This window comes from Marmota monax, unplaced genomic scaffold (genome assembly GCF_021218885.2).
Source record: "Marmota monax isolate L192 unplaced genomic scaffold, Marmota_monax_Labrador192_F-V1.1 WCK01_AAM20220418_F8-fsc00015, whole genome shotgun sequence".
NCBI classification, from domain to species: Eukaryota; Metazoa; Chordata; class Mammalia; order Rodentia; family Sciuridae; genus Marmota; species Marmota monax.
In genome coordinates this window covers 16,145,515-16,167,521 of record NW_026692194.1, presented here as the reverse complement: position 1 = coordinate 16,167,521, position 22,007 = coordinate 16,145,515, and the positions used below count along the sequence as shown (strand labels likewise).

The 22,007-nt window shown below is 38.3% G+C and overlaps 1 protein-coding gene across 31 annotated transcripts in view; it reads right to left on the bottom strand.

Moving 5' to 3' along the window:
• Nrxn1 (neurexin 1) overlaps window positions 1–19,648 on the bottom strand; it is a 1,098,127-nt gene extending 1,078,479 nt beyond the window's left edge. For 10 of the 31 annotated variants that reach the window (XM_058573174.1, XM_058573198.1, XM_058573206.1 and 7 more), the window contains exons 1-2: window positions 18,429–18,842; window positions 13,917–15,603 (exon numbers count right to left, since the gene is read on the bottom strand). In XM_058573174.1, the coding sequence (XP_058429157.1) occupies window positions 13,917–14,688 (772 nt within the window). In that variant the 5' untranslated portion in view covers window positions 14,689–15,603; window positions 18,429–18,842. Of the gene's footprint in view, window positions 1–13,916; window positions 15,604–18,428; window positions 18,895–19,432 lie in introns of those variants that run through there. The other 21 variants (XM_058573190.1, XM_058573195.1, XM_058573202.1 and 18 more) reach the window with 8 other exon arrangements.
• Window positions 19,649–22,007: the final 2,359 nt, after the last annotated feature.

Here is a 22,007-nt window from a genome sequence, read left to right as displayed (position 1 = left end):
ATGCAAAAGGTCCTTCATGCAATACCAGTATTAAAAATAATAATGTGAAAACACTATAATCTGATCATAAGACAGAATTTATTTAAAGACAGACCTTTTGGTATTCTAGGGTCATGTGTAGAAAAAGAAATATTGTGTAGACTATTTTAAGTTATCAAGATATTATAATGACATTTTAACCAATATACAGTTTTGAGGATTTTAACATGATCTAAGATTTTTAAATCCATCTTTGCTTGAATTATATCATTTTCTTTTACTTGTCATCTGTTTGGGTACATTTCTGTGTGTTTACATACGTCAACATATGCATTACATATGTAGCAACATAAATGTCTCATTATTTTTAAATATCTGAATACTTTATTTGACAAAAAGTTGGTCCATGTTTTTAAATACACATTTGAAGTTATTCCTATTACACAATTAACTGCATTTGGGGAATAAAATATAATACAGAAGGGCTGGGGTTGTGGCTTAATGGTAGAGTGCTTACCTAGCATGTGTGAGGCATTGGGTTCAATCCTCAGCACGGCATATAAACAAAAATGAATAAAATAAAGGTCCATCAACAACTAAAAAATTTTTTAAATATATAGAACTTTCTGTTATTGTGTTTTCAATTCAATAAATTAAATGGTTCATTTATAAAATAGCCCATATAATTTTAAATAAATTTCAGATAAGTAAATAATTACAGTATTTTCAAGGGGGAAAAAAAAACATTTTGTGCTGAAATCAAAGAGCTTAAGCTGAAAAGTGGTATCTTCCATACAGCAGCTATAGTTATATGCTGCCATGCCAGCTATATCCCTGAGGAGAGACCAGGCATGCTTAATTATAGAGAGACATCATTACTTAGAAGAAAAACATGAGTCTTTAATTTCCTTGCCTCTGCTGGACTGGGGCGGTTCATTCTGCTGAATTGAGCAATATCTGAGTAACACTTAAGCTTAGCTGTTTCCACAAACAGGGTCAGGTATTGTTAGATCATGAACAACAGCACCTTGTGAGTTCTGATCAGTGCTGCTTCAGTTGTGAATTCATTACGCCTACAGTTAAACATAGACATCCTGATGTCAGGATGCTATTGAAGCAACTATTCTTTTTGGCATCTCCTCTTCTAACTTTTGCACCACCAGCTAGGAACCAGAGTAAGAAAGTGCTACATGAAGTAGCATTTGTTCCCATAATGTGGTGTTTGGTATAGCTCTAATTACAGTCCAGATAGTTTTGAGTACAAGTAACTAGACAAGAGTCCAGGTCAGCAATTTGACTTGCCAGGTCAAACTTGTTCTCCTTCCACTTCTTTCTAATAATAGTTTCTCATATATACCAGAAACAGCACAGGGAATACATCATTTTAATTCCAAGAACTACGTCTAAATTCAATTTTAGGCAATGAGTTGGGAAGGCAAACTTATACAAAAGAAGCACTATTTTCTCATTATGTAATTTCAATTAAGTGCCCACTGTATACTGTCATCTGTATCTTCAGAGGAACCATGTTATAACTCAGCAAACTCTGAGTAAATGTCTATTTATGTGACATTTGTGTTGAATCCCCCACAGATTTCAATATTTTTAATAATTTTATCTGCCGATATCTCAAATCAATGTAAATTTTATGTTGCTTATTTTGTTAAAATTAAGTCTTTTCACTCAAAAGGACAAAAAGTAACTGCATTTTTCTTGCGGGGCTTTATTTCTTCTAGTTCCAGTAAAATCAACCCATTAAGCATAATATAAATAGAAGGTCAACCCAGAAAGCAAATAAATGTGTTTCAGAAATAAACTGTGATGAATTCTGACAAGCTACACTGTTTTTCTTTAGTATCATGACATTAGGAAGTGACACTACTTTTAAGAGTCTTGTCAAAAGCCTCAAATCCAAAGACTTTATTTAAAAAGTCAGCCATTTAAATTATCACTGAATTGACAAGTAGTGAAGAAATTCCCAGCATACTTTAGCTGCTTGATAAGGGAAACACACAAGGGGATGTCATCCAATGAACAGAGTTGCCTGCTGAGATATTGGGCATATCTGGGCTCAAATTTCAGCTTGGCCATTTACTAGCTTCAGGACTTAACACAAGTGAGCTTTACTAACCCACAATTTTCTCATCCAGAAAATGGGAATTTCGTAAAGCCTATCTAGTAAGACTGTTGTAGAATAAATAAGGCAGGATGGACAAACATAGTGTTAGAACTCCTTTCACTCATTAAGAACTAAATAGCAGTTATAATAACTACTGTGATTCTAAATAGAATGATTTTTAAATTGTACTGAAACTTAAGAGGCATTTATGGCACCATTAGAGTCACCCAGTGTACTTTTTAAAATAATTTGACTTGTAATATTCTAGGGGGAAATCATGTATATTTATGGATTTAGAGAGTTATGAGAATTATGATTGGACTAACAAGTAATGCTTTTTCCAATATCCAATTACTCATTCAAGTATTTATTGAACCCTTTCAACATACTCATCACTCAATTACTTAACAATTTCAGCAGCTGTGTTGTCCTAACTGGAAAACTTGCATTGCCTAATTGTATTGGCAAGGTATTCGCTCAAGAGATGCAAACCTAAAATAATAACCTATGTTTTATTTTTAAACATTATAAACACATGAGAAATTGGGAAATGATCTAAGTTCAAAAGTTGTATCCCGTGATTTAAAGAAAGTGCTCTCTTTACTCCTCAATTGATTTATATATAAATACGCTCACTATCTAGGATGGTCTTTGTATTTGTGTTACAAATATTTAATTATTTTTGCCCCATATTTTCCACAATAGATTTCCATTAAGGATTATTTTGGTAAGTAAGCATTTATATACTTTTTAAATTCTTTGGTATTCATTGAGCAGCAATTATTTTAAATTTGAGGATTTTTTTTTTTAAAAAAAGTGACAGTAGAGTTTACACTCAACAAAATTGGTACCAAGAAGTGGATTATTGTTGTGATTAAGTGTATAGTTCAGGAAATCTTTACAAATATATATCCAACTGTAATTACTGCCCAGATCATGCCCAAGTTCCCATTATATGTCTTTTTCTGGTCAATAGCATCAAAAGATAAGTGACCTCTATCACTATAGGTAGTTTTGCCTCTTTTAAACTCCACATAAATAGAATCATATAAATATGTTACTCATATAAATTACTTCTTTGTTTAAATTTTACCCAGGGGGCTGGGATTGTAGCTTAGTGGTAGAGTGCTTGCCTAGCATGTGTGAGGCACTGAGTTCGATCCTCAGCACCACATAAAAATAAGTAAATAAAAATAAAGGCATTGTGTCCATCTATACCTAAAAAAAATAAAAATAAAAAAATTTTACCCAGGAAGAATATGGGAAATAATGTCCTCTTAACTCAGTTTATTATATACTCTTTTATCACTGTGTAATAAAAAAAAAAAAAAACTCCAACAAGCCTGATGCATATTATTGGCATAAATTATCTAAAATAATCCTAAATTAGACTTACAGAAACACATTCAACATTTTCACACCCCACAGCCAGTTAGTTACACTGCTACCATTACATTTTTTTTTTACAATTGTTCAACTTTTCTAAGATTTTATATCTATTAGATGTCCTCCTCAAGTCAATATGTGACACAATCCAAGAAAGTTTAGAGGTAAAATGATTGGGTTATGAGAGCATTAAGCTAATCAGTGCATTTATCCCCTGATGGGGATTAACTGGATGGTAACTGTAGGAAGATAGATTGTAGCTGGAGGAGGTGGGTGGCTGGGGCATGCCTCTGGGGTTTAAATTTTGTCCCTGGTAAGTGAAGAGAGTTAGAGTCAGTCTGTATGTCTGTCTCTCTCTCCCTCCCTCCCTCCCTCCACCTCTGTCCTTCCTAATCATCATGCCCTGAGCTGCTTTCCTCCACACTCTTTTACCAAGATGTTGTGCTTCACCTCAGGCTCAGAGCAATAGAACCAGGGTACAGGCTGTGTATAGGCTATGTATAGGCTGAGACCTCTGAAACCAAAAGTTCCAAATAAACTTTTCCTCCATTACAATTGTTCTTGTCAGGTCTTTTGGTCACAGCTGTGAAAAAGCTGACTAAAACAGAAATTGGTACCAAGAAGTGGATTATTGTTGTGATTAATTTGACATGTGGTTCAGAAGCTTTTGAAGCTTCTGGAATTTGTGGGAGGAATTTTGAAAAGTTTAGAGATGCAAGCTGGAAAACCTTCAGATGGTTCTAAGTGGAGCTTAATGGGCAATTCTCATGAGAGCTCAAAAGACTAGAATGCTGTTAGGACTGTGAAAACCAAAGACTGGGCTCACAAGGTTTCAGAGGAAATGGAGAACTCTACTGGAAATTGTATTGGAAACCATTCATGTTATGTTCTGGTTAAGAAGTTGTCTACAGGGGCTGGGGTTGTGGCTCAGTAGTAGAGGGCTTGCACATGTGAGGCACTGGGTTTGATTCTCAGCACCACATAAAAAATAAATACATACATTAACTAACTAACTAATTAATTAAAGATACAACTAAAAATATTAAAAAGAAGAAAAAGAACAAGAAGAAGAGGAGGAAGAGGAGGAGGAGGAGGAGGAGGAGGAGGAGGAGGAGGAGGAGGAGGAGGAGGGGGTCATCTACATTTTGCCCATGTCCTGAGACTGAGAGGCTGAATTTAAAGATGTTGGACTTCTTAATCTGTGGAAGAAATTTCTAAGCAACACAGAATTCAGGCAGTGGGCTATTGCTGACGGGTTTTAGCCAAGTTTACTGTGATAATCAGGAGCAAAAAGCAGAGCAAAAAGAATTGAAAAATTCAGAAAAGTACAAGTAAAACTGTTGCTAAGGAAGTTCTGATACAGTCACTAAAGAGATGCTAATTAAGCAGAGACAATAGGAAAGATAGTTTGAGGTCATCTCAGGAATTGACAAGACCACATTCATCTCAGGCTCAAGAATCAAGGAACAAATTCCCTTGAGAAGAGACCAGTGGGGCACCCTGCCTGCAAAGGGGTCCTAGGAAGTTTCACCAGGCTCAGCCAAACCAGCTGTTGTAGCCACAGTCCCTGGAGGTTTGACTACTGCTCAAGATGGTGGCAGACCTTGGCATCAAACACATGGAGCTAATTTTGCAGGACTGCATGATGCAGGAGTTAGGGGGTCATTAAAACTTACACCAAGATTTCAAAGGAAGGCCTGGAAGGCTAGGCAAAGTGCAGCAGGATCGGAGCCCCTGCAGGCAGCCCCTAAGAGCCATATGCATGGAGATGTGAGAAGGAAACCTGAACTACAGAGGAAACCCTCAAGATTAAGAAATGCCAGTAATGTGTACATCTGCCAAGTAAGCTACAGGAATCAAGCAGAAACAAACCAAGAAAGAGGCTACATGGGTAACAACCAGCAACGCCACAGGATGGAGCCACATAAACCCTTTAAAGACAACATCATGATGTTATGTGTCCCAGATGCTGCAATTAGAGCTACAAGACTTATTTGCCCAGTTGGATTTTGGTCTTTGGTCCCATTCCCTTCTTTCTATGCCCCGATATTTCCCTTGTGGGATGGAAATGTTTACTATGTGCCTTTACATATTGGATATATCTAGCTTGCTTTTGATTTTTATAGGGACTCAGGCTGAGAGTTTGCCTTGAGTCCCGGAGGAGACTTTGGACTCCTATTTATGAGCAATCCTAGAACTGCTGAGACTATGGAGATTCTCGTAAATGGACTAAATGCATTTTACATTGTGAGATGGGCATTAGCTTTTGAGGGCTCGTGGAAGAATGTTATGGGCTAGATATTAAGTGTCCTCCAAAAGCTTATGTGTGAGACAATGCAAGAAAGTTTAGGGGTAAAATGACTGGCTTATGAGAACCTCAAACTAATCAGTGCACTAAATCAGATATGGATTAACTGGGTGGTAACTGTAGGCGGGTAGGTTAGAGCTGGAGGAGTTGGGTCACTGGAGCATGCCTTTAGGGTATAAATTTTGTTCCTGATGTGCTGGCGCTTTCTCTCTCTCTCTCTCTCTCTCTCTCTCTCTCTCTCTCTCTCTCTCTCTCTCTCCTTCCTGGTACCATGTCCCCAGCTGCTTTTCCTTTTCCCTTCCACCATGATGCTGTGCCTCAGCTGGGGTACAAAGCAATGTAGTTGGCCATCTAAGATTGAGACCTCTGAAACCATGATCCCCAAATAAACTATTCCTCCAATTTTGTTTTTGTCCAGTCTTTTGGTCACAGCAGTGAAAAGGCGGAGTAAAACAATTATCTAATCACAAATACTATGTGAAATGGGTTAACAGGATTTAACAAATTAGAAGTCTGATTAGGTGGTTTTCCAACATGAAATACTGGCAATTCAGTCAGAATACTGGTAATATTATCCTACTTTTCACATTTTTTTTTTTAGAGGCAGATTCACATCTGGAATTTAGTTCTTTAGACCTCAAATCATGCTCTGTTTAAAAGCAAAAGGTAAAAAATAATACAGGGAATTCACACTTAAGAGAGAAACACTGAAAGCCATGAAATTTATGGAGAACTCTAAAGTATTGATCAAAAAGATTTTTTAAAAAACTTAATTGGAGCATTTACTATGTAAATATATTTATTCCTGTACTTCTGAATAAAAGGGGCTGAACAATAAAATTATAAAGAAGTACACAAAGAATATATATATACATATATATATGTATATATATATACATACACACATATATATATATGGGTTTTATATAATATTTTTGATAAGAAAAAAATTAATTTAAAAATTTATTCTGCATTGCATCAAATATGCTTGCTCACTTTTTGAAATCACAGTTTCACTGAAGTAACTTCTATCAGTAATTGTATTATCTACATAGTAAAACAAAGCCTGACTCTGTATGATAAGACCTAATTTTCAATACATATGAATAGAAGTTAACACTGCAACCAGTGCAGCCAACATATACTGAGAAATAAGTATAACGTAGTCAGTGACTGTTTTCAGGAACTAGGGATTCCCAGACTCCTTATCTTACAATGCAGCTAAAAATAACAGAAATATTATATAGTTTCAGTCTTTTCCATAGTTAATTGGGATGATTATTTTTTAATAATAAGTTTAATTATTACATTCCATTTAATGATATCCTAAACTGGAACATGATTTCACTGTCACATATATAACTTGATGCTGAAAAACATAACCTGGATATAACAAGCATAGGAATATCTTGCTTGAATTTTTAAAGCTCAAATATACTGCTAACCTGTCTGCAGCATACATGTAAACAAATTATAGGAGAGCCTCAAAGAAAAATCATAAATTGAATATAGGCATTATTATAATAGCTATTAAAAGACTCCTATGTCAGATAGCTAATAATTTAGGATAGACTTTTTTTTCTAGTGTTGGGGATTTAACTCAGGGCCTTGCACATGCAACCTAAGTGTTCCCCAATGAGCTACATCCCCCCAGTGCTGTTTTAGATAAGTTACTATGAGAAAAAAAATTCACTATTTAAATACAGGACTGGAATAGAATACAGGTATTACATAAGAAGTGAAAGGCAGTTTTTGTAAATGCCTTTGTGTTAAATCATAAAATTCTCAGAATATGATTTTTTAAATATTCCAAATCATGGCTTGATCTGAGCAATACTAGAATTGTCTTTACTCCTTCATTTCTTTATAAGTTGAAACTTTTGGGCAGTTCATACATTAGAATTTAGAGGAGAAAGAAAACGGGCCATATTTGAATTTTGCATGAAAGCACTCTTAAAGAAAGTAGTATCATTCATAATAGTAGTGGTGGTTATAATATTATGAAAAACAAGAAGAGGATACATACAGAAAACTGACTATGTGCTCAGTGCTGCTCTAAGAGCTTTACAGAAAGTCACCTGCTTAATACACCAACTTCCAGATAAAGTCGAATAATACTGTTATTGGCTGATTTGAAAGTTAAGTCAGGCTGACCCCATTCTGCTCAGACACTCTGCGTGAGGAGTTGGTCCCCCTTCGTGTAAGAGCCTGCTTGGATAGAAGTTGACACCCCCACCCACTTGTACCCTGACCACAGTATCTTTAAACTATGGAATTTGTGCTAGCTTACTTTCTGAGTAGGTACAAGTGGTGCAAATTTCTGAAAATGTACTTATGACTCTACTTGCCTCCTCTTTGTGGTTTTTCTATTTAAATGGCCCCTCCACCTGTATTCAGTGTCTTGGACTACAGAATTGTCTGCTTTCTGCTCCCTTGGTCCTGGCCAGAATAAATTCTTTGTTTTTTCCTTCTAAAAGACCCTGAGTATAATTTGGGATTTTGGATTAATGCCTTAACAATACAAAGTTTGAGTATTCACACTCATAATCTTCAGGAAATCTGGCCAAAAAATAATTTAACCTTTTACTATGGCTGCTCAAAACAGGAAAACAAAATCTTTATATATATAGAAATCTTTTTGTATAAACAAAATCTTTAAATATATTTTGTTTTTTAAACAAAATCATATATATATATATATATATATATATATATATATATATATATATATATATGTTGTAGATGGACATAATACCTTTATTTTATTTATTAATTTTTATGGGGTGCTGAGAATCAAACCCATACACATGCTAGGCAAGTGCTCTACTGCTGAGCCACAACCCCAGCCCCAGGAAAAAAAAAAAAAGAACTTATACTAATATATCCCATATAATTCGTGAAAGTCTAGAATAGTAACTCAGTTTTTCTTCTTGGGATGTTTCAAGATCAAACTATAGAGGGGTTCTTTGTCCCACTGAAAGCTTTTTCAAGAGAGGTAATCCATCTTTTCCTAAAATGGCAGACTTCAAACAAAACTCTGGGAAAATTTTGGAAACATTTTTGCCCAGTACCTACTCATACAATAACTACTTAAATTAAAACAAAACTAAAAGATTATAAGCACAAAAATTACAAAGATTGTGCAAACCTATCTATTTTTTTATTGTTGTAGTAGTTTAAAATGCTACATCACACAGACAACAACGTTATTAAAAGAATGATAGATTGAGTATAATTTACTGTATGAAGGAGTAGAATAAAATATGGTATTGCCACTGGATTCTAGAAGCCTTCAGACTCTAAAGTTACACACAAGAGAAACCACGTGGCATTCCACATAAAAAGTTCAGCTAATGCTTTTAACAGGTACAAACAAATGTCCCAAACAATGAATGACCTTAGATATCTTTACCTTATCTAGCTCATGAAGATTCTAAATTCCTTAAAACAAGAATCCTGATTACAAGTATTCCCTTTTAAGATTCTTTTTAAAAAAACTATTCTGTTTTCCCTCTACTTTCCCCTCTAATTCCATCTACAGTTGACAGTGGGTGGGAGCTTAACAAATGTTGTTGACTGACAAATAGAAAATAATGTTTTCTCTTTTTCTCTGGCCCCCTTTCAATCTGTTTTCTACACTGTAGCCAGAGTGCCATTACTAAAACATGAATTTGATAATGCCACCCTCATCCCCAGATTTCACACTACACTCTGCATTCCTTTTCCATCATTTGTATGATAAAGACAAAATCCTTGACATGGTCCAAAAGACCCTGCGTGGCCTGCTCCCACTCCTCTCTTGAGCATGGAATCAGCTCTTCATACTCTGGGGCCTTCTCCCAGTGGCATGAACATGATGTACTATCTCCTATATCACTGACTTGACCTAGTTAATATTCCTTCACCTTTACCTGGTCAAATACTTCTCATACTTCAGATTTAAGCTGAATAATCACACCTCCAAAAAACCATTTTGTATTAGGTCACTGCACACTATTTTAAATTCTCTTACTACCGTGCAGCAATTCTTCAAAATGCATACCATCATTTTAAATTTGCATTTGTTTTTTTAACTTAATGCTCCTCCTGGGGCTGGGGATGTGGCTCAAGCAGTAGCGTGCTTGCCTGGCATGCACGGGGCGCTGGGTTCGATCCTCAGCACCACATAAAAATAAAATAAAGATGTTGTGTCCACCGAAAACTAAAATATAAATATAAAAAATTCTTTCTCTTTCTCTCTCTCTCTCTCTCTCTCTCTCTCTCAAAAAAAATGCTTCTCCCCACTAGACTCTTTAATCTATAAAGTTAGGAACTATTTCTTAATTTACTCGCCATTACCAGAACCTAGTACTATGGCTCATACAAAACACTCAATCAATATGTGTTGAATAAAGAAATGAATAAATGAATGCATGAGTGACAATGGTTGATGGATCTGGTCACAGTCATATAAAAAGGACTTTATTAAATGACATTTAGCACACTGCCATGTAATATTAAGCAATCATGTGTGCTTATGACCATTTAAATAGAGAAAGTGATGCTCACAATCTAGTATGAAATTTAAATATCTGTGACTCTAAAGCACATGGGACTTGTAGCTAGAGATCATAAGAAGCATAGCTTAATTTCTTATTGGTCATCCTTTTTTTCTTATTTTTAAGAGGGATGGCCATGGAATTCACTAATTCTTTCAAACTACTAGGAAACTATTAGTACTCTTAAGTAGAAACTTATTAAATAATAATGGTATAGGAGCACTTAGATGAGTATGATTCACTGAAAAAGCTCTGTATCCGATAAGCATCCATCACTCAGGAAAGATGACATTTTTGGACAGTTGAGTTCTGAGGCTGATTCTCAGGGTCAAAGAACATAAGTGATATATAAATTGGTTCTGTTCCTACAACCATTTTTATATGTATTGTTTTTCTCTTGAATAACACCTGAACCTGAAAAAGATGTCAACCTGAAGGAACTTATTCAGCAGATATGATGATGTCGGCTTGAGAATAAGAATGTTTATGCTCTCATCCAGACTCTGACACAGACCTGGTTATGACACATATGCCCATGTTTTCTCTCCATCAGTGCATATATAGATAAATAAGTAAAATTTGCTAGGCCCAAATAAACAGAGCAAGAATGAAACTGAACTCATTCAATAAAAACAATCTGGAAACCCCTGGGTGCACAAGTTGTTTCAAGGCTCTGTAAGTCAAGGTGAGAAGAAATACAGAGCATCCTTATCAAATTCTTATTGTCTTTTTAGCAGTTCTTATTGTATTTGAAATTGGAGAGCAGCTAAAATATACACATTGTTACTAAGTTTAAAAAGGAATTATAGTTGAGACAGGTAATGCAAATTTTGTTTTTAATATTTGATGGTCTATTTTTTTCTAAATTCTCTTTAATGAATGCATATTTGTTTTTGTAAGTTAGTTTTTTTAAAAATGTGACACAATCAGTGTAAACACTGGCTAGATGCAGGGAGTTGTTTATACTTCAATTGAATAGAAATAATCTATCCCTAGCCGTCAATACATGATTGGTGTTAGGAGAGGCATCCACTGTCAATTAATTATTCAATAGTCACTTGACACACATGAAACAGGGAAAATGAGCAAAATGGAGTCAATCCTTCTGGGAAGACAGACTATGCCTTTATCACTCCATCTTCCATTTCTGTGAAAATCAAACAAATCCAGTCTTTTGTTTTCCTTCTAAGACTAGTGGTGATCTTTGTACTCTGTTTTCAGATCAAATTTTCAAACGAATCAATGCTCCAGAACAATCCTAATGGATTTGCTCTCCTGGGTTGCTTATGTATCAGGTACTATATTGTTCCAGTGTGTATCTGGGTAATTCCAAATTATTCATCTTATAGAAAGAACTATCATTTTCCAAAATAAAATGCATTTCAAATACATCTAATTCTGCTTCTCTTTAACATTACTTTTTTTTCCATGCTTTTCCTACTCTTAACTGTTCCTGATTATGCATGATCCCTGGATCCCTACATTGAAATGCATAGAAAAATTAAAAAAATTTCATTTAAAACACCCTCCCACACAATACAAGCTGTCATTGTGTCATATTTGTTTCCTAATTTAAGAAAGGAAGTTATATTTCAGTAAATGGCCTTCTTTATCATTTAAAGTGGCATTAGGATACTTAGAGCAATATTTTTTCATAAAATAATATTCATTTTTGTTTTTATTAATCAGTGCAAAAGTGTGCAAACTTCAAATAATACTACTAAAATCATCATAGCAAATCTATCTTATTCATGATTTATAATTAAGTTAGATTTGGCAGAAGAAAAAATGTTCTGTTTTATTTTTGTAAAACATAACTCTAAAGTCTGATCTTAAATCCATGGAAATTTACTGGCAAAGCTAAAGTGCAGTATGGGCCACTGAATACACAGTCATCTATAATTATTTACGCCAAAATATACCTAAAACAAAAACCCACATGAAGACAGAGCACAATAAAATAATCCTTTACTGACCCTCACCCATCTCCTCCGGACTACGGAACACTCCTAAAGACAAGCTGTTTTTATTTCTAACTAACTCCCTTTGCTGTTTAAACAATTGCAAATTTTATCAAGTCTTCGTTTCCCTTAAAGTCAAGTGAGAGAACTGCCAAGTTCAATAAGATTTATAGAGGCTAGTTTCCCTTAGCAGAGTCAGCAAAAAAAGAAAACAGAAAAAGAAAAACAAAGACATTACCCAATAAAACAAGCACACATAAAGCTTTTGTCCCCATAGCTTTCAAAATCAGATTTAATAATTCACCTTTCCCCCCATTTCAGCCACAAATGCCATTTATCCATGTGTTGATTGCCTTGATTTGACCCATAAGCTAGCCATCTACTTTAAATCCCGACATCCTCTCTCTGGCTTAGCCACTGATACATCCATGTTTTATCCTTTCACATCACTCACTCACTCTGTTCATAGGTTTCACTATCTGTATCTTGAATATTTTCCTTGGTCATTGTCATGTAACAACATGCAAGAAACAGCCAGAAAACTAAATTTTATTTGTAAAGGGGTGGAAAAAGAAAAAAAAAAAAAAAAACAAAAAAAAACTTAGGTATGATTTTGTTGTTTAATTCCATACTGTTTCAAGCCCCAAGAACCACAGAAATTACAACTTGGCTTCCGATACTCAGATAAATGTCATTAGCTGAATATCCTTAGAAAATCTCTTGCAATTGCTCACATGCATCCTCTGTTTATTAGCCTGCAGAAGCTTCCCAATCCAGCTACATCTAAATTTCTCTATTATCTTCCTAAGGCATTTGTTAATCAAGAAATATGTTATTTAATCTCTAACATTTCTAAACATTAGCTGACCTGTCTCACACTTCAGGAAACCACGAAAATCACAAAATTTGACTTAAATATGACAAATGTTCGACTTGGAGATAACCATGGAAACCAATATTATTGCCAAAAACCCTCCTCCTGCTAGTAAAGCAGATCTTCACATCCCCTCCTCTTTTTCCACAACCAAGAGCTGATCTTTACGCTCTATTTGAAAAGGCAGGGGGGCACTGCCCTGTGAACTCTGTCTCTCTTGTGCTTTACCACAATATCCACGTGGACATTCTCAACCATGGCCCTGGGGAATCTCTCCTGCACTTTGTTTTTCACTATTTCTCAGTCTTTTGGATGCATGTCTGCATCTTACCGGCAAAGTTTGTGTATTATGGATTTAGTGGTTGTAGAAGGGACAAACACTGGTTGGTCATTCAGGTAGGCAATGGTCCTATGAGTAAAGAGACCAGCTAGCCAAAGCAATCCAGGAATGAAAACAGAGCTCATTCTACCTGCCTCTTGGATGGAAGTGGAGTTGATCCAAAGGACTCCCAGAGGGCAACTGAACCTGGCAGAGGGAGACTGCTCAACCACTAAGAGGGTGTGAAGGAAAGTGCTGTGGGACTTGGTAAGGCAGAGTGGCCTCCAGAATCAGGCCTTCACCTCAAAGCGAACTGCCACTTGTGGTCCAGAGAAGGAAGGCCCCATGCACCAGCCCAGTCCCACCTGCCTTACCCTACCTCCCCGCGCCCTGACATGAGCACAGCTTCTGGGGGTCGCCATTGGGCCTTACCTTGGCTGCAGTCCTTGCCGCGGAAGCCGGTCCTCGAGCAGTCGCACACCGCCTGGTCGTCCACCACGGAGCACACGCCTCCATTGAGGCACACCCCGCCCTCGCCCTCTTCGCCAGCCTCGCACGGGCTCCCACCGCCGCTGTTGGGCGGTTCATCGTCCAGCTTCACCTCCCCACTGTCCACTGGCAGGGCCTGGGAGGAATTGACCCTCACGTCGCGAATCCACCCTTTGAAGGGCTCGCGCTCCCTCACCGAGGCCAATGTGAGCTTGAGTGCCGCGGCCCGCAGTTCCGGGGGCAGTCCACCCACGAAGAGGCCACTGAACACCGTCATGTCCCTGCGCTTGGACTTCACTTCCACCCACTTTGCCTCCACCTGGTCGATGAAGAGCGTGGTGTTTCGGAATTGGCGACGGATGCGCACGTTGTGCCAGGCGCCGTCGTTGACCGGAGTGTCGGCCAGTAGCGTGGCAGGCTCCGCACAGAAAATGGAGAAGCTGAGCTGCAGGCGGCCACCACGGGTGAGGATCAGCTCCAGAAAGTCGCAGAAGCCCTCGTCGTCGAAGTAGAGGACCAGGCCGCGGGCGCTGCGCGTCTTGAGCTGGAAGCTCATCTCGCTCTCGCAGCAGGCATTCCACTTGGGGAAGCGCGTCCACTGGCCCTCAGCGCCCGGGAACTCCAGCCCGCTGCCCAGCTCTGCCCAGCAGCCCAGGAGCAGCAGCGAGAGGCATAGCAGAAAGCAACCCCCGCGCTGGAGAAGCGCCGTCCCCATGCTCGGGGCTGGGGTGCGGCGGGGGGGTGCCGGGGCCGACAGGGTCAAAATGGTCCTGGACACCGTGATGAAGAAATAAGGGTCCCGAGGGCAAGTAGGGCAAGGGTATAGGCCGGAGTGGGAGCGTTGCGCCCTCCACTAGCTCTTTTTTTTCTTCTTCTCCTCTTCCAACAACCCTTACCTTTCTCCTTATAGTCCCCTTCCGACTGGAAAACGTAGACCCCAGTGGTACAGGGCAGCAACAGAACTTCCAGACCAAAGGGAGGATACACTTTGGAGGCAACGTTCTGAAAAAAGCGTCAACAGCAGATCAAGGAAAATCACTGATCCATTTGCAGCAGGTGATCTAGATTAAGGGCATCTATGGTGTTGACAGATACTTCACTCCTCCAAATGTCAGGTACCTCCAGTGTGGTACCAGACAAAAGGGAAGCAGTTACAGTCAGTGAGAAGCACTCACCTTTCTCAAGGAATCGCAAGAAGCAGGCAATGAACCAGTATCCTTGGATGCTTGTGACCGCCTCAGTGTTTCCCTTCCAGATGCAGTGTCCCAAACCAGAACGGAGAGGGGGATTCTTTGCCTCTTGAGGGCACCACTTATTAACCCCAAAGTAGCTTCAAAGACCTGCTTCTTCTGTCATATCAAGGACTTCCAGCACCACTGCAGCCTAAGCCAAATTCCTTGTGCATGGCCTGCCAGGCTGGATTGCACTTCTCTTTTAAACCTCCCCAAGAACAGGCCTCAAACCCACAAGTTGTGAAACAGCCAGAAGCTGTTAGATGTGGAAATTACAACAGCTCCTCTTCTTTTTCCTCTGCCTCAGCAAGGCCAAGCTAAGATGCCAGCATATCAATTGGTTGTGTGATGGCGATGCATTTTGGTTTTATATGGTCCTTTTATAAGGACCCAGAAATCTGTAGAAAATTAAAATTAAGATCTAAGGTCAATTACAGTATCATGCAAATAATCATTCAACTCAGAAAGCAAGTATATAAGCCAAATAATTAACCTTATTGGATAGAGGGGTTTTTTTTTTGTCCTGACCTACAAGTAAGGCCTGGTGTTTCCCAATAGCTAATATCACAGTCTTACAACAATTATATCCTTGTGATTTATTATAACTGTTATTAGCTAACTCATGTTTTAAAAAGAGGTGATTATGGTTATCTTTTTATTTTTAAAGAAAATATAATTCTTAAAATGTATTAGAAGTGAAAAAAGGCCTTTTTAAGGATTTCTTCTTTTACTCTGTGCTAGTTACCTGGACAATTAAAACAACCTATTCAGATTTCATTAAATAGCAAATTTTACTATAGACAAAGTAGATCAAATTGTTGGCAGGAAGCTGCCAACTTAGATTTGTATAGCATTCCTACCATTTTATTTCTCTCAGAGTAGGAATATTGATGATTTCTTGGGAGTCTCTTTCAAGATTTCAAACAAACATATTCTTTCTTTTTATTAAAGAAATGATCTGTTTTAGGAGAAAATATCTAATTGGAGCCAGATATATACTATTAGCAATATTTATGAGTCAAATGTTGTATTATTTTTACTCTAAAGATGGTTATTTAATATTTTGCCTAACAGTGTAGTGATCTAACTCCTCCTCAAGTCGTTATCTGGCTGTCAGCCCTAGGATTGGTGTGGTCAGAACAGCAGTTGGCATGTATGTCACCTCAGTTACTATGGCTCCAGGATGTTAGGATTTAAGACCATACCTTTGAATCACTCAACATGCTATTAAATTTCTTCTCTTTATTCAACTCTAATCTAACAGCTTCTTGAAATGGTACATAAAACACACATACTAATTTTTTTTCTGTCTTTTTTTGGTGCAAAATAAATTATTCCTACATTTTGAAAATAACACAAATATATCATCTGGTCATATAAAAAACATATTTTTTTCTTCACCACTTCTCACTATTTTTCCACTTTCCCCCATCCCCACTGGAACACATATACACACATACACACACACACACACACACACACACACCAAATTTATTGCTTGGACACAGAAGCTCACTATCCAATTAACACTTTTTTTCCCTACAAGCTGAAACTAGCAGTAATTTATGGCACCGCATTGTGCTGCTGCTCCACCATGGAGAGAGCTAAGAACATTTCTCTTCAGTTCAGAACAGTCCCTACAGGTGTCAGCTGAGAGCCACCAAGCTAGGGGATCCCACTTCAAGTTCCTCCCCAGATGAAATAGATGACTGGTTCTCTCTCTTTCAACAGACACACATGCACACACACACACTGCTAACGAGCAAAAAGAAGTAAAAATCTCAGTAGTTGATTTATTATGGCTGATACATTCCACATCATCAGCAATTACCAGTCACATCTTTTCTACTCCTGTGCCAAGCCCAAAGAAAGATGCTCTTAAAAAATCATTAATAATAGCATATTATTCAACATACTTTCATTTTTTAAAATGGAGTCAAGAATTTGCTAAATTTTCAGTAATTTGCAAAATAAACCTAGAACGTCACAGTCAAAAGTAGTACTTTGAATCCATCCTCAAACTTGTATTAGAAAGCCGTTTGTGTCTGTATGTGTGTGTGTGTAGTGTGTGTATGTGTGTGTGTGTGTGTGTGTGTAAGAGAGAAAGAGAATCTGTTGGAGCTGATTATTTTATTAATTGATTTTGTGTAAAACACATAACCTTTTTCCTCTCCTGCTCTCCTCCACTAATACAAACCTTGACATTTTTTTTTTTTAAGGAATGGAGGAGAAGGGAGGTTGTGCTAGAGGAATAGATGTATATTCCTACCACAAGGGAGGTCAACTGGCTCTCCCGGTTCTTAGAGGAAGCTCATTGTGTGTGAGAGAGCATCTGTATTTATATGGAGAAAGAGGATTCTCTCTAGGTGCCGGAAAGACCTGATGAGTTCACAAATTAGAGGATTGAAATAAAAGGAACTGAAAAACAATCTTACTGCAGCCAAAACAAGAAGCGCTCTAATTCAAAAGCTGACTAACAGCCTCATTAATCTTTTCTTTCGTTTCTAGAATCAAATTCATTTCCAACTCACTGGAAGAATCAATACAGTATGCTCATCAGCTGCAGTTGCATTTATTTTAATATGTTTATAATTTCTCTCTCTCTCTCTATCTCTCTCTCTCTCTCTCTCTCTCTCTCACACACACACACACACACACACACACACACACACACACCCCTTTCCATGCACCCTTCAATATATATCCTCATAAAGAACCTGAAATCTTTGAGAAGTACCTGTCTTTTTGCTTCTGGCTTTTGGAAAGTACCTCAATAACGAACGTATGCCCAAAATTCTCCCTGGCTTTCCCGCCCAGTCTCTAAGCCCCATCTGTAACACTAGTGCAGTTTCTTGGAGCCTGAAGTCTACTGCACAAATTAAGAAGAGGCATAGTGTGGATGGGTGAGGAAGGAAAGGATAGATATAGATGTAGATTTATTTTAGTGCTTTGATTTCTAGCCGACCTGTTCTTTTCTTTCTTTTGGTAATAAATCTCTGCATTTAGCCTCTAAGTTACTACCCAAGTCCCACCATCTCATCTTCTTCTTACCATTTAAAAGGCTTCATGCAAACAACCAAGATCTACACTCCTCCACCCTCCCACCACCCATCCTTCCCTGTGCATTTGTGGCAAATCCTGGCTCAGTTACAACAGAGAAAGATATCCTTCTCCAGCTTGCCTCGCCCCATCCCCTCCCCCCAACCCAAATGAGCTTCTTTACCTGCCTGGTTATTCCCCTTAGCTCGAGCCAGAGCCTGAAGCATGCATCGGTCAAAGAGAATTTCCTGAGGTCTACGGATAAGGCGACTGCTGCTGCCTTTTCAGAGGCGTCAGGCTTGAGCGTCTATCTCCAGGAGTGCGGGAGGGGAGAACATGCAACGGAGGGGAGGAGGAGGAGGAGGAGGAGGAGGAGGAGGAGGAGGAGGAGGAGGAGGAAAAGGAGGAGGAGGAGGAGAGGGAAAAAGCTGGGAAGGAAGAGGCGGTGGTGGAGCCCGAGAAGGCTGGGTTACGTGACGCCGGGTGCTGTCCTTCTGAAAGAGAAGGGCGGAGCTGAGATCTCCGCAGTACCATGGAGAGCGGCGAGCCCGTCTTCTGGCTGGGGAATAGGTGGGCTAGGCAGGCGGAAGCAGCCCCTCCAGGTCTGGATGCTGCGGAGCGAGGTGCTTCTACCTTTGCATCTTCCTTTGCAGGGGGAGCCCGGTCCTGGGGGCGGGGACCTGCCGCAAGCGCTTCTAACTTGTCACCACCCTCCCTCCCCCACCCGAGACAGAGACACACACATACAGAGAGAGAGAGAGAGAGAGAGAGAGAGAGAGAGAGAGAGAGAGAGAGACCAAGAGAACCACGTAGCTTACTGAGCATGCCCAGGCCCCTGTTAGACCCACGGAAAGCTTGTGGAGATTCCACTTCTCCGGGGTTCCGTCGTGATTGGGCGGGGGTACCTGAGAGGGTGCCAGGACAGGGCTTGGCAACCAAAGAGAAGGTGCCAAGGAGTGGATGAACCCTGGCTTTAATTGTGCACCTTGATCTCGTGCTTGGAACCCTTGAAAACCTAGCAGCTCTTCGAGGAATTCAGGGACAGACGGGACTCTCAAAGGCACTAGCGTCCTCCAAGATCCAGTGTTCCTGCCCCACCCCTTACTGTGGCCTTGGCCTTAGTGATCACACTAGATCATCTTCACCATCTGCCTAAGCTGTGCCAGAAAATATGTAAGAGAGACCCACCAGGCTTACGCGCCAACTTGGAGACCAGACTCCGGTGACTGACAAGGTGCTTTTCGCTGCAACCTCCGGTTATCCTCCAGCTTTCCGTGCTCTGCCTTGGTCGTGGACATCCTGAGCTGAACCAAGTTCTCTACCTGTTTAACTCTTCCCTCTGTCTCCTTCCCTTTGCGGTCGGTAAAACCTGGAGAAAGTGAAACTCAGTGCGAGGCTTTCACTGTAAAACTGGGCATGCCCAGTAGGCATTGCTGGATCTGGCGAGAAAGGAGTTAACTCCAAGGGAGTTTGCAGATTAGAAGGTAGAGAGAAGTCTGGAGTCTATGGCTTTAAAATATGGTGTTGGTCCTATGGACATTTAAATTCCTATCCCTGTTATATTTCTACCGCCCGGTTGGTTTTGGAGCAGAAACAGCAGATGTTTTTATTTCAACATCACAAACCTAATGGCTTCAGTCTCAAATGCTATAAGCTAAGACAATTTTCTGCCTCCAGGCCCTATAAAGCAAGAACGAAAAAACTGGACAAATTCAGGAGCACTGAAATAATATACATCCCAAATACAATATTCATTTCCTTCCAGAGAAATCAGAATTCATTACTCTGATAAGCCTATTTAAACTTGCACTACTTTTGTAAGAAACTAAATAGCCCGAAGGCAGGAACCACAGGTTTTTAATATTTTTATTGCCTTTAGGAAGACAGTTTGGTCAAGTGGTTACCTGTGTGGGAAATAGAATTAGATTGTCTAAGCTTCAATTTCCATCTTCAACATTTATTATCTATGACCTTGACAGCATCCTTAACTTTATGATGCCTCAATCACCTCATCTGTAAAATGGATATAATAGACCTGACTTCATGTAAAGATAAACTAATGAATACATAAAATATTTGGAACTATGTGTTAAGTAACTACTAGCTATATTTATTAGTTATTCCAAGCCCATTCTCTATTCTGTTTGACCAAGCATTTTTTGGAAACCCAGGTTCCTTGATGATCAAATAGGGGTACTGGTAATTGCCAATTTGTTCCAGAGAATTATCTTGGATATGAAACAATAACTGTTAGCTAAATTTTTTAAAGTACAAATAAAATTTTAAATAAAGTATAGCTACCTTAGAGCAATAATTCATCTAAAGTTATGCAGTCATTAAGTGAACATGAAACAAACAAACTAAAGTCTATTTAACTCAGGGTTTTTGATTTTTGTTTTCTTTCAACTTTTCCTGTTATTTATCAGTAGGGTCTAGAGCAAATAGCATAGAAGCTACAGCCAGATGTGTCAATTGTAGAACCTAAGTTTATTGCAAAAATAAGTGGAATGGACAGTGTATTTTCAGGAATCAAATCTAAAATGATTTCATGTGTACATTCAAGAGTGAATATTACAGTAGAGGCAGCAGAGTTTAAAGGCACTCTTAACAGTCAAAGCCATGTTTTTCACCTAGATTGTTAAAAACCCGCTATTGACCCACTAGTATATCTGATCTGAACAATTGTGTAGTGTATTTCATTTTCCTTTACAAACTTTGATCTTCACCATGGCTACAGGATGTTTGTAATGTCATGGTTTTAAGCTTTTCTCTGTGCTTCTCTTATTTAAAAACATTAACATTTTTATGCTTCATGCATAAATTTTAAAACAAAGAGTCCTCCGTACTTACCTTCTCTCCAGTTACATGCACACAAACTATAGGAACTGAGGGACAAGATTAAGTGTTGCAGTATATTCCTTCTGCAACTAATTATCAGATTTAAATTACCTATTGTGTCTAGACTTATTCGAATGGTCACAAATGTTTCTCTTTTCCCCATAAATATATAAAGGGAAAACTATCAATCTGTACTCAGAATGAAAAAAGATATCACATGGCTCAACGCCAAAAGTTCTAAATTTATTTTCATGTATGAGTTCCTCTGTTGTTTCTATGTAAATTGCCTCAAATCTCTAAGCATAAATTTTCTCAATGATAAAATGAGGATAAGGGCATCCAGTTATAAGATATACTGAGGATAACTCCAATGCTGAATATTAAATGTGCACCTACCCCATGCCAACCAGTGTTTTGAGTGCTTCATTTACACTAACTTATTTAATCTTCACAGCTCTAAGAGACAGATTCTAGGATTTCACCAAGGAGGAAAATAATACATAAACCAACCAAGATAATTAGAGTCACATACCTATTAAGTACAATTGTGAGGAAGGATACAAACTCAAGACTGTGATCGTGATCACCTTGAGACATATTACGTCTCAGCAAATGATCAAATACACATACCAGAATCAGCAGAAGGCAACCACTAATAAATGTTAATTCCTTTTATTTCCTAAGAATATCATCAAGAAGAATTCAGGTAATGAACAAAATTTTGGAATGTTGTTATGGCATTCCTTCATGACTAAAATTATATGAAATATAAGGTAAAGTATTATAAATATGTATAAAATATGAGTAACATAAATAAAATATTCTACAAATATAAGAAATTTTATTATATTATGCATTATGTGTGAGGTGTGTTTAATGCAAATATCATTTTTTGTTTGGGGAAAGATACAAGATAAATTCCTTA